Source organism: Periophthalmus magnuspinnatus, chromosome 10 (genome assembly GCF_009829125.3).
Source record: "Periophthalmus magnuspinnatus isolate fPerMag1 chromosome 10, fPerMag1.2.pri, whole genome shotgun sequence".
NCBI classification, from domain to species: Eukaryota; Metazoa; Chordata; class Actinopteri; order Gobiiformes; family Gobiidae; genus Periophthalmus; species Periophthalmus magnuspinnatus.
This window is the reverse complement of record NC_047135.1, coordinates 30,721,096-30,734,984: the sequence shown is the minus strand read 5'-3', so window position 1 is coordinate 30,734,984 and position 13,889 is coordinate 30,721,096. Positions and strand designations below refer to the sequence as shown.

The following is a 13,889-nucleotide window of genomic DNA, read 5'->3' as shown; positions in this document are numbered from 1 at the left end:
AAAAGATGTAACATTCTGGGTCAGATCTGAGTGTGCCCAGTTTGAACATTAACCTCATTGGTGTTTGGTGTCGTTTTGATCTACTTAACTCTCTGTTCTTACTGTTTAAAATCATGGCATTATTTTGAAATCGTCTTTATTGCTGTAACACATTGACCCTATCTGATGTTATCTTGTAGCTGGTTTCTTGGAGCCTTTTGGAGGTCTCTGTGCTGGATCTAAAACCATGTCTGGCCGTTTGTGTTGACTACATCTGATTTCCATTTGCTTCCTGAGGTTTTGCTTGACTCTGAGTTTCCAGCTGGTGTAGTGTAATACTGAATGGGGGAAACAGAGGCGAATGAAAATCAACTTAGTGCTTTCTATTAAAAAGGGAAATAAGTGATGTGCAAAGATAAAGACAGCTAATGGAACAGATTTGTTATGTCCAGTGTCAAAAGGTTGTGGTATGAACACTGCTCAGAACAATGGAGTTGTTGTTGTTACGGGGTAGATTTCAATTAATCAGTGTCAAGGATTTATTTGGCTTGGAAATACAGTGACAAAAAATATCTTCATTACAGAATCATTTATGGAATACACTTAACTTTACCACAGGGTCGCCAAGCCTTGCACCTCTCAGCATAGAAACTCTACTAGCTCCATCATGTGGAAGTCACTGGGAAATAGTGACTGAGACTTTCCTAAAACAGAAATAATCCCGAGACAAAAAGACCCACACATCACCTTCCACAGTTTATTTTTAAAATAATTCATACAAATGCATACAGTCACAAACATATCTTTGTCAGTTAGTCAATCTTGACCAAAAATAATGATATTTACTGTAGAATATAATATGTATACTGTATATTGCTACGCCTACTACCTAACTATAAAGGGGACCAAAGTAGGCAACAGCGGACTGTGTGTTACTTCCAGGGATAGATTTTCAAGGAGTTCTTTGACACATTTTCCTTGGCACACACTGGTTTGAATCAGGAATGCAGTTTATATGAGTTATCTCTATGGGCAGTGTTGCTTATCAATAATTTTTCATTTCTATACTCACTCATGGTGAGTTTACAAGCAAAGTTTTGCATTTTCCAACATATTTGTGTAGGATTTGGGGCTAACAGTGTTGAATACATTTATGTTAATGCATTTCACTGATGCCCTGATTCCATTATTTGTGAAATACTGAGCCAATGAAATATCCATCCCTGATCGTTACACATACTACCTCACCAACAAGACTAGGTAGGCCACAGTAAACTGTTTTACTACTCAGCTGCTGGGAGAAGAACCAGAATGCAGTGTCATGTTGTCAAAACAGACTAAACATGAGTTGAACACATACATATTGAATGCATAAAATTACTGCCATTGAATTCAGTGTAGTGTTTTATAATGGCAGTCTTCTAAACACAACATGCTTTGGCGCCTACTGGTTCTCACCTCTTCTCCCAGAGCTGTTTAAAGACACAGATACAACCAAGTCACATTGACACAGGCAGGCAGTACATATGTACACATAGACACAGAAGCCACCGAGGGTGGCTAAATGGTATACTCAAGCTGGACCCATTTCAGAGGAATACTTTATATTTGTTTTACCATATTGCGCATAACCATTCAGTCCAACTATTTTGTTTGAATTTTCACTCATCCATTTTTACCCAAACAGGAAGTGCAGTTTAGTTTTCAGTAAGTCAGTGTTGTTTTACAGCAGAAATGCATAATGTCAGTTTTAATAATTCAGTGAAGAAAAGTGGAGTATAATGTAATCCTTGCTTTTGTACTAAACTGCTCCTTGACCTGTGTGTTTTTCTTTGTAAAAAGTAAAGGAAGCCCTGGTTTCAACATTGAAGTGTTTATAATTCTTGTTTATCCTGCAAAGCACATCATTTTGTGACTGACCTTAGCCTTTCCTCTCATAGTCCAACAATTTAGATCAAACTTTTACACAAGTCCCAAGAGCGAAATCACATGCTCCTTAACCAAAACAAATGGGCAAAGTTATTCTTCTAATGTTGTAGGACACAACAAAGGCAAGCAGGTAGAAAACAGAAGCACTAAGTGGCATAAAAATGATCCTTAAAAAAAACTAAACAAATAATACCAACTGCGGAAACTTAATTTCCTGAGAAGGTGTGCAAAAGCTGCCTCTTCTGGGGCCTTGCTTATCCAGGAACACTTATCAGGTATTGTATTCTAAAACCATTGTGGCTACATGAAGGAAATTCACCCATGGTTTTTGTTAAGACTTGAATACAATGACCTGTAATTCATTGCTGCATGTCTAAAACTGTACACAAACAGGTTACATTCATTTCATAACCTACTACTTGTACATGAACTTAGGAAGTGACACGTGAAGAGGAGACATGAAACATGCCCCTGTAACTTTGGACAGACAGCCTAAGATGGCAGAATTATATCCAGTATTTTTCCACATTGATGCTTAGGTTTTATCTTCTGGCAGAGTAAAGTTCTATATTAGGGTGTCTCCTTGTGTTGGTCTTTCTCCTCTTTGGAGTGTAAACAGTCTGCTTGCAGGAAATTGCAAGTTGATTTTGGATCATCATCTTGGAGTTTGACATCTTGGGATCTGACACTGTTAGATAACAAGTTGTCAATTTGATCTTTGCTGCCATTTTCATGCACAGATCTTTTGGTCACCAGACAACCTGCCAAGCCTGTGTGTTTGAAGGTAGCTACAGTTGCTCATTAGGATGCTGCTCTCTATCTCCCTCTGGTGGCTTGACAGTGTTCTGTCCTGGTGATGGCGCATGTGGAGGGTGAACGACAGCAGGAGGCAGAGTGTGTGTGATGGGCACTGCGCTGGGCACGATGCCTTCAACAGGGGGAGGGAGCCCTCCGGCTGGTAAGCTCACCACTCCAGGAGGGTACCTGCAAGGACAGGCCAAAACCACTTGGCAAATGGGAACATTTAGGAGGTATAGCACAAAGCAGTGTATGTACATAGAGTGAGTTCAATAGAAGAATTTCATTTGTTAAACACATTCAATTTAAATGTATTTATATTTATTTCTATTTAAAACAATAAACATTTGATTTAACTGTTGGAGCCATTGTCTACAACGTTAAAATACCTACACAATGTGAAAGCACCAAAATCCTTGAGTGGGAGTTAAGAATCTTGCAGTAAGGGTCAAATCTATAGTATAGTATCTATGCTCTTGCATAGCTCTGAAGCTCTTACCTATAAGCTCCATTGAGTTCAGGGTGGACAGTGGCTGGGTCAACTCCTGTCCAGTGGTTATTCTGAGAAAGAAACTCCTTATTCACACAGTTTTTAAGACTGTCTGGGATACGACCTAAACAGGGGAGAGAAAGGAACATTTCAAGTTGAACATCTCACACAGGGGAATGCCAGTGTAGTCCATACAGATGAGACACTCTTGTATAATTTTCTACCAGGCATGTATGGTATTTTTCTGTGTATAGTAAAAACGTTCCCACACATGTTGAAAAAGAAGATTGGGACCAAATGTAAAAAAAAACAAAACCAACAACTTTACATTACTGAACAGTTGTGCTAAAACAAATTTGAAAACCTATACAAAAAGCTGACAAACAGCCTGACAAGCTGTTGGGTCTCTGCTAGTAAATGCATTTAGGTTTAGTTTTTAGCATCTCAGAATCTTATACAGATAAAGTGTATGCCTGTGCTTTATTGCCTGTAGTCAAATAGATTCTAATGAAAAAGCATCGTTGTTCTTGTTGACCCTTCACAGACCCTTTTTCTTTGCTTCAAAGAGCACTGTATAAATATCAATGCATTGGTCTTACCAGTGACAGCCCTTCGGATTTCTCTGGCTGCCTCCTCTCTCATTTCAAGCGATGCCTGTTCGCTGTACCATGCTGCGTGTGGGGTGCAGATGAGGTTGGGGGCATCCTTAAGTGGACCCTGGCTGAAACTGACAGAAACCTTTAGTTTGTACCATTTTGTTCACACTTGGCTCTTTGTTCCACTGTTTACCTGAAGGGCTCGGACTCATGGACATCCAGAGCAGCTCCACGTATCCGTCCCTCTTTCAGGGCCTGGGCCAGGGCTTTCTCATCCACCAAGCCCCCCCTCGCGGTGTTCACCAAAAATGCTCCCTGGCGCATCTGTCTCACAAAAAATTGTTTATAATTAGACAAGAATCATTTCTTTTGCTCTTCATCTTGACATCAGTGTTTGTGTGTTACCTGTTTGATGGTGAAGTCATTGATCAAATGGTGGTTGTGCTCATTGAGGCTGCAGTGCAAAGAAACACAGTCTGAATGGAAGAGCAGGTCCTGAGGGAGACAACACTCAGTGTGAGGAAATTACATTTCATTACATTATAAATGATTATAAAAGAAGAAATGTGGTTAAGACAATATTATCTATGTATGTAACCTTATCATCCAGCTTTATAGCACAGTTAATAGAATGATTAAATATGCTGACAGTGAAAAGTAGCCTCCATGTTTTCAATGTGTACCTGTAGTGTAGTGACCCTTTGTAGTCCCAGTGATCTCTCCACTCCATCGGCTAAATACGGGTCATAGAATATCACATTGAAGCCAAATGCTTTTGCTCGCAGTGCTACGGCCTGGCCCACTCGACCTACAAAAGGAAGGGGGGGTTAAAAATACATGTCACATGCTTTCTTTCTTATTGTAACACACTTTTGCATTCTACAGTGATTTGCCAAACAGCAAACATAGAATTTCCCAGTTTCTCAGTTTGATCTCTGCTAAATTCTGTTCTGGGGTGAGGGAAGTTTGGGAGTCCCTGCTTAGACTGTTGCCCCTGCGACCTGGCCCCGGATAAGCGGAAGAAAATGGATGGATGGATGGATGGATAAATTCTGTTCAATCAGTTTTGTGTTCTCATTAACGGCTGGTCAACCCTAGTCTCTCAGCGACTGCAGCTCTCACTGATCTAGATTAATTTTCTTTTTATTACTGAAGAGACTTAACAGGGACCGCTAAAATGTTAGATAGATATAGATATAGAAGCTCTTAGTTTGTCTGGAATGTCATGTATTCACTTGCTGCTCAACAATAATATCAATATTAATTCATTAATAAAGGTTTGGATTTTGGGTTGGATAAGATACTATTATAGCGACAGCTGCCCTGGGGTACACTGATGGAAAAGAGGCTACCACTCTGCACCATCAGCCCCTCTGACCACTGCCAACACTCACACACATACCACATTCATACAATATTAATAACAAGTACCCACCAAGACCAATGAGGCCGAGAGTCTCTCCTCTGATCCTGGCTGCTCCTGATGCCACCTCTCGTATCTGTTCCACGCTCTGGGCCCTCGTACCTTCTCGAAGAGCCTAACGTAACAAAGACCCTCAGATCTCAGAGTGAAGCTTCAGGAAATGACTAAGTGTCTGTAATGATTAGTCATTCAGAGCTAACAAACCTGGTGTAGCCAGGTGGTGCGTCGGTACAAGGTGAGGATATGACACAGTGTGGAGTCTGCGGTCTCCTCCACTGATGCTGCTGGCATGTTACACACCGCAATGCCTGCAGTCCACAGACAACAGGAGGATTAGCAACTGGTTTGTGGAAAGGCGGTTTTGAAGCCATGCACTGTGTTATCAGTGTTTAAATATGTATTTCCAATTTTCAGTCAGCTATTGTCAATTAAATGTTTTAAATAAAATATGATAGAAATAAAACTTCAAAACACATCCTATAAAACCACTGCTGATGTTAAGAGAGTGTGCTGTGCTCTCACCCAGTTCCCCTGCAGATTTGATGTCGATATTGTCATAGCCACTGCCAATGCGAACAATAATGCGCAGAGCCTTAAACTTCTCCAGGTCTTCTCTCATTAAAGTTATGGTGTGGTACATAAGTGCCCCTACTGCTTCATTCAGCACCTGGGCACACACCGTTTCAAAGATAGCAATGTTGTCCAAAACACTATAATGAGCAACAACATTGTGTCATATAGTCAGTTCACTGATTGCATTTTCATGTATTTATATGCTGTTTGGTAACACTTTAACATTATATTAATACACATCTGTTTATTGTTGGTGTTGCCAGACAATTGCTGACACAATTAAATGTGTATGTATTTGATTTATAAAAACATACATTATATTATATATTACATTCTTTACATTCTGCATGGGTTATTTCTGTAAAGGCTTTTTAATTGCACAATATGGCGATTCCTACTAGACAGCATTTACTAAGGGGACAAGAGCTTGGTGTTTGAGCCAAAGCCATCTGTTTCTCCCACGCTGTGGCCTACTGAGCGCGCTCACTGAGAGGGCCTGCTTGGCAGTCACCCAGAACAAGACATAACCCTGCCAGACACACAGACCCACTTACAGTCCACAGGGACCGATATACACTGACCTAGGCTTGTTTATTCTCCATTTTATAATTTGCAGATACAGCAAGTTTTATAATGCCCAGTTATAAAATAAAGAAAAAAACATGTGTACCTTCTCGTGGATCTCCTGTGTGGACTGGGCATCACAGAAGGCCACTGTTGCTACATCTTTCAGGATTGGCATCTCCACTGTACAGTCACGTCCATCTAACAGCGCCACCAGGGGGCGGGGGTGCATAGGCCCATTCATGATGGGTGGCCTGATACCTAAAAGAGTGAGGAAATGTTGTAATTGTACTCTTTTATATTCTAAAGTTACCTAGTTTGCTTTGTATGATCTGATACAAAGTCAAAATGTGGTTATTGTCAGTAAGCATCAGCCTCTGTTTATATCTCTTATATCGCTTTCTCAGCTTGTGTCGTGTATCTGCAGAACTTGGATGCTGAACAGAGTGATCCTCAATCCAAGAGTATTTTCGTCCCTCTCTCGGTATAAAAAGACTTTCTGACTTCCAGCATTGCTCAAGTGTCACATATCATCAGTTGTTTGTCACTTGTGAGACTTGCCGCTGGACTCAGAGGGGACCCTGCCTAATCTGCATCCCATAATATCTGTACTCTGGGCTGATGCAGTTGCTATGGTGACTGTAGCCTAGTGTGATCTTGAAGAATTTCCTGTTGTCATGTATGTGAGATAAGATGACAGAACTTTTGCAGCTTTGTCTTATAGTTTAAAAAGTTGATTGAAGAATTATTTGGTGTTTAGTAGTGAAGTGTAAAAAGGAGGTTCTGTATCTGCATACTGTCAGGGATGCAATGAACTACTGAGTGACCCGTAATGACTGGACAAGGTTAATCTGTTAGATCTGTATCAGGTATTTAACACAAATGTGATATTTTACAGCTTAAGTGAGCTTGACATGGCTGACCAGACCAAGGTTAGCAGACAGTGAAGTAAGAAATTGAAGTCATTGAGCCTGCTTTATAAAACTGCTTCTTTACATCATGCAGTCACCCGCAGTGAGCAGCTAAGGCCGTACTCAAGGGTAAGTGGCAATTAACAAGTAGATTCTACAAATGACCCTACAATGAGTGTGGACCTTGGTTTAACAGAGAGGTGTACATAATAAAAGGTGAATGAATTTGTACCATGCAATTTTCTCTTTGACAAATGCTCTATTGCCGTACAAAAAAGATTCTATTGTCGTTACCATTTTTAAGTTAATGGATGATTTATGATTGCGTTGGGTGCTGTTATAAAGGCATTTTCTCAATCCTGCTAACATATCCGCTTTTCAAAGATATTAACATCATCTTTTTTTTCTTACTTTGCGCCACAAAGAGGCCGAGTACCATACTGACCAACGCATTGTCGTCTTATCCACATATTATAGCATGTAACCTGATCTCATAAGAGAGCCCCGGCAGCACTGTAAGACCAATAAGGTGAAACTTAAATCCGCTAACAATGCATTCTGCGGCCTGGTAAAACATTAGCTTTCCATAAAAGGGTTTGCCTGCAGGCCACTGCACTTACACATCAATACAAAATCAATGGTGCATAACTGAGAAATAGGAATTCAATGTGAGCACAAAAGTAGGCTTCACCAGCGTCCATTGCAAATCAGATGTATTCATGAATAACAGTTTCCCATTGCAGCTGCACCACACTGCACTGCACACTCAGCATTACTATTTCATTTTGCTCTAGATGTGAAATCACATTCAAGGCGCTGCAGCATGTTGTGTGGAATTATTAAGAGACAGTATTTCTCCAGTGAGTGAAAGTGCTGTGTGGAGTGGTTGAGATTTTCTAGTGGAATTTTGAATATTACTACTACATCTCCTTTGGTGAGGGAGGAAATAACTATCATTCCAGCCCCATGAATGACCTTGGGAGGACCAGCCCCCAAACTGCTGCTGACTAGTACTGTGTGATAAAACTCTCACACTTCAAACTGTCTCTGTCACTCTCTCCTACTCACTGTTAGTGCGTGGGAGCGCTTCATTGTAATTATTTAATCCTCTCTTGTTTTGAATTCCACATTAGAGGAATTAGCTATCAACTTCTTTCTTCTCTTTTGATGAATATTATGTTGTTTTGAATTATTAATTAACTTAGTCTTATTCTGCTGTTGTGGACCTATACATTTTTAAACTATATTATATAACTTTTACAGTAAACATTACTTCTTTGTAATCAGTGGAGTTTTTATTGTTACGCTTGATAGTTTCTCATGTTTATGATAACACAAAAAGCAAAAGGTATTATTTGGTATACGATTTTGTTGCTTTGTATGTATTTCAGGCTTTTTAGATGGAGAATAACTAGACTATGGGGAGCTCTATTTGTTTCCGTTAATGGAAACGCATTTCACATTGTGTTCCTATCAGTTTGCAGACAGCTGTTCGTGTCAGGTGTGCAAACAGCTCCTATTCGGCCCTTGAGTTATAATATTGTTCTTTTAACTTTGTGTGTCTAAATATCTCACAATACAATAGTCCTGCTCTCACAACTGTAAGGATATACCACTAAGGTCTCGACATGTTCAAGAGTGCAAGAATGTTTTAATGTTTCTTCTCTGCTAATAGACAAACAGACATATTAACTTCCTACTGGTGAATGTTTTACCCAACATCAGCCTCATAATAAAGTATCTTAACTCTTCGAGAGGCTTCTAAATGAAGCGGAAATTGCATCCCCTCTTGATCAGGCTGAATTTATGCCATGAAAATTTGATTGACAATTGGAGATGGAAAAAGCATCTGCTACTGACTGTTGGCAGTGCAGTGTACGTGTGGGACAGTCTACAGCCGGGTCACATCACTGACACCAGAACAGCTGGAACTGGTCCTGGAGGATTTAAGCAACATTTTGGATCTGTCACTCAACCAAGACAATGTTGAAGTTCAGTGTTTTGTCTCTTGGAAGGCTGCCAAATATCAACTGAGTTATGTGCCAAAACATGCTGGCCCTTGTTTTTCATATAAACACAACCTAAAGTGCACTCTGACTATTTATATGTACTTTTTGCAATATTAAAAAGTAGATCAGCCAAGAATATTACATTTTATTGAGGTTGGTTGATAGCTAAAAAGAGATATCTAAACACGTAAACATCAGTGGAACCAGTGAGTCAGTGCTTTTCGCTACCAATTTGTTAAATTTTTCCAAAACTGCTTATAGCTCATACTCTGTTGTGTTTTGCTAATGAAACTGAAAGAACTGAAAGATCAAACACAATGAAACTGTTTTTTTATATGAAACTGTACAGTGTATGTGGTTACAGTCATACAGTGTTTATTTTAGAAATCTAAAGAGGAAAGAAAGTGGGGGAAGTGAGAAGAGCTATGCCAGCGACACCTGTGATAAGTCAGACGCTTGGAGGCGACGCAACCAGCCATCAAGGCCAACACAGCCGATTTGTTATGCCACTGACTCTGTTGGCATGCAGCTTCATGGCCTCAATAGCTTCGTCTTTAGAATGAATCTCACCCTTCTGTCATAGGTCATGTGTCTTGTTTCATTTTCTCCTGTGTAATTTCAGTCTTGAATCCTCTTGGTTCATTTTTATATCTCCCAAGTAGTGTTGAAAAATGCCCTGTCCTATCTGAAGTGGGTTTTTTTTCTAACTGGCTGCTTTGTTTCATGCTCATTCACATGGCCTCAGTCCCTCCCTGGATGCAGTCGATTCCCAGGAAAGAAACGTGAGAAGACAGAAAGCATCCATCAGCGGCACCACCTCTGTACACGCACACACTGCCCCACCTACATTTTAAGATTTAGGAGTGCACGCTCCCTCTCTGATCTGTGCAAGCTGACGTGAGCTAGATAGTGTGTGGAAGCAGGGTGCACACACAAGACCAGTATGAAACAATACCACTCTCTTTACTCATTACAAAGCATTGATGTTGTCTTCTTATATGAAAATGCAAAGTGAAAAAAAAAAGCTCTAGACTTTGATGCAGCAATCACATTGACTAATGTTGCCAAGGCCTGAATCAATAATTCAATAAAACTATATAGAATCCCACAGTGTAGCAGCCCAAGCACTAAAATATACAGTATAATAGAATTATGAAGACATATTTAGCAAGGCCAGCAACCATAGAACAGACTTACTGCTTCATACATGTGACTATATAACATGAACATTACATTTGATCTTTTAATTTGTGAATTAGTAACTGCTGAAAATTATGTCTTAGGGAACAAAGATCTGTAAATGCTTTAACAGGCTTATTATATGTGAGTGGATTAACTGTTATATGCCAGGGCCAGCTACACTTTCAATTGGATTGGGTTCTTAATGTTTAATAGATTATAGGGACATTAGTCTTTAGGTAAGTGGATCATATATTCAGCAGGTTTTAATAGGTTTAAATTGCGTCGAAATAATGTTTGCTTTATCAGTACCACCCAAGCTTTTTCTACTTTAACTACATACTACTACAAATGACTCAAGACAAACTGATGACATATAAATGACAGAACATCTATAATGTCTTTGTGGATCTCATTTTAATTACAGCCTTATTCCAAAGTATTGTTTTGGGATGCGACCCTGTCTAGCCTGTTATTTCGTAGGTCTGTTGACATCATAATTATTCTGCACTTTTTACTTTATTCATGGCCTCTTCAGTGCGATGTGTTCTCAAATACTGGACTGTAATATGCTCAACATTCAATATATCTAATTCAGCTGTTGTTTCAGATGCAGTGTCCTGGTTTTGACAGCTTCAGTTCAGAAATAACCTGTTCATCACAAGGCTGACACACAGGTAACCGGGCAGTCTCTATTCTCAGTCCTGCCGTTATAGAATTCTTCACTTATACAACTAGTGATTTTGTTCAGATTTTGTTAGATTGTGAATAGCAATCATTCAGTTAATCAGTTTGGTTGCTTAGTGGCCAATATGTAAAAAAACAGGCCTTTATTATTATTTTTGCTTGTTACATTAAAACGAAAAAAGATGTTCAATATTAGTTTCCCAGACATAAACAATACATATTTTTAATTAGTGCCATTTCACAAAAGCTCAAAACCCTCCAAAGTCTATACTCCAAACCATATGCTTGTACTAACAGAGGATTGACTGTGAATCCCTCAATCAAAAAGAACTAAACATATCATGGACGATTAGAACTGATTGAATCTTGATCTCAGTTAAAAGCCACACTTTTTTGCCTGATGCGATTTGACAAACACAAACAAATACTCCACTTACGAAACACCTTAATGCTCAGATAAAACATCCCCTGTTTCATATTTCAGAGCCTCTCTTAGCTAAAGCATAAATCAGCCTTTCAATCACCGGGACTGACAAAGGCACTTTCTAATAGCTCTTAAAGCTTCAGCACTCTTCACAAGGAGCTGAAACTGATACAATCACAAGATCAATATAGCTGCTGATGCGATTCCGTGTTTTGCATCCTAAAATGTACAGCAAGCAATGCCTCCTCACTAATAATTTATAGGCTTTATTTCCTGTGACCTTGGACATGAGGAGTACAGTTGGATACGGATATGAACTTGAAATAGGGAGGAATATAACAGTTTAATCTTTGGTGTCATCTAAAGATATGCCCCGCAGCCTGTTGATGACATCACAGAATGAGCAGTTTTCAGAAGCATAAGACATAAATAAATAAGAAATTCTGCTTCAGGTGACCATCATCATGTATGCTTACACCCTCCCACCTCCTGCTCCACACCCAAACCCTCCACCCCCCTCCCTCGTATCTTTGCAACCCTACCTTGATCCCATGTTCTGGAATAGTCTTTTTCCCACATCTCAAATCACATCCCTCCCTCACCTGCGCGTATTCCTCAGAGTGTGTTCACGCACGTCCCACTTTCTCTAAATGTGTAAATCTTTTTTTGTAAAATGACCAACAATGAGAAGGAAATATGTGTCATGCCCTCGCTAGCCCTGGAAGGAGAGTGAGTAGAGATCTATTTCTGTCTCTACAAATGGATGTGTTTGAGCAGACTTCAACAGCACATATTTGCCTATTCACACATGCACGCAGATCGGAGGTAGAGAAAAGACTAATCATTCCGGTGTGGTGTGAGGAAGGCTGATGTGAAAGATAATAGACTGGCAGAATTAAGAGGAGAAAGAGGAGGAGACGAAGAGGGAGAGAGAGGGGAGGGGGGAGGGGAGAGCATGGCAGAATAATGTACACTTAGTTCACAAATATTGGAAGGCGCGCACATGCATGCAGAGGTCCCCGGGCGCGCACACACCACATAAAAGCCGACATGTTTACCTAGAGGCATGCCTTTGTTGAGGAGATGTGAGCTTCCCATGGCGTGTTCCCCGGCCGGCCAGCGCACTACGCAAACTGCAGTGTTCTCGCAGCACACATGAACAGGAATCCAGTCAGCATATGGCGGCTATGGCCAGCTACCTCGCTTCCCTTAGTCCTTCTCCCAGCCCCTTAGTGACAAGCATACACATGTGCTCCCCCTCTTTTCTCTCTCTCTTCCCCCTCCTGCCTGCTGCTTGCTCGCCCGCTCTCGATCTGCTTTACCCCTCCCTCGGCCCTATCTCGAGCTCCCTTCCTCTCCTCTTCTCACTTTTTGTTACAGCAGTTCTTTCTACTCCTTCTACCCATGTCTTGCAAAAAGTACCCCCACGTAGAATGAAAGCAGTGTTACAATCAAGCAGAGGCACAAGGATGTAAAGAGAGACATCCAAGAGAAGATACAGTGGAGAAAAGCAGAGTGTGTGAAAAGAGAGAGTAGGAATGGGGAGGGGCTAAGGGCGGCTAGAATTCAGCTTTTGTTTTCTTGAAGAACGACTGGGAGGAGAAAAAAAGTTACGCAATTACAATGAGGAGAAGAAAAACTAGTTTTTGTTGCTACAGGTGAACTTTCGCGCCCCTTAAAGGCTTTGTTTTAAAGCCACAGTATGTAACTTTTTAGGAAACAAAAAAAAATAAAAAATAAAAATCGTCTTTGCCTGGGAGGAGGGCCTCATCGTGATTGTCTCCATGGAAATGTTGTTCCTTTGGTTATAATGTCTATCTAATCTATCTAATGCCATATCTATCTAATTAGGGAAATTTCCAAAGTATGATTTTAGTTTTCTTTTTCCATGGAGTCATGCAGCCGACATGCCATTTCACGTTCTGTACCTTTAAATAGGAACGGTGTATGACACAATTATTAACTAACTATAAACCATTTTAGTAAGCCCGGAAACTTAGATAATTTGACTTTAAGAGCTACAAAAGTTGGTACTTAAAGTAAGTTTAAATGAAATCATCTTTAAGATTTGTTACATATTTTATAAACATGCTGTGTCTAAATTATTGGCAGAATTTTTTTCTTTGACATTATCTGAATATTTTAATATCAGAATATTTCTTTCAATAGCTTGTTGATGGACTGAAACCAAAATCCAGCAAATTGAGACAAGATGATACATTACTATATTAGATAACAACTAAAGTCCTACACAATAACAATGTGTGGTATTCAGTGGAGTTTGGTCCCTCAACATTTAGACCTAAAAACCTTGCTGCTTTACTTTA

General features: G+C 40.0%; 1 protein-coding gene across 2 annotated transcripts; it reads right to left on the bottom strand.

Moving 5' to 3' along the window:
* Window positions 1–724: 724 nt before the first annotated feature.
* LOC117377133 (C-terminal-binding protein 1) lies at window positions 725–13,056 on the bottom strand. Of its 2 annotated transcripts, none has more exons than XM_033973480.2 (11): window positions 12,621–13,056; window positions 6,459–6,613; window positions 5,738–5,882; window positions 5,420–5,523; window positions 5,228–5,330; window positions 4,476–4,600; window positions 4,198–4,287; window positions 3,986–4,116; window positions 3,796–3,923; window positions 3,206–3,320; window positions 725–2,892 (listed from the first exon to the last, which is right to left on the bottom strand). In XM_033973480.2, the coding sequence occupies exons 1-11, from the start codon at window positions 12,658–12,660 to the stop codon at window positions 2,697–2,699; spliced, it is 1,332 nt and encodes a 443-aa protein (XP_033829371.1). In that variant the 5' UTR covers window positions 12,661–13,056; the 3' UTR covers window positions 725–2,696. The 2 variants fall into 2 exon arrangements, with proteins under 2 accessions (XP_033829371.1, XP_055080594.1); XM_055224619.1 differs by having other exon boundaries at window positions 725–2,914; window positions 12,621–13,052.
* Between the last annotated feature and the right edge of the window lie 833 nt (window positions 13,057–13,889).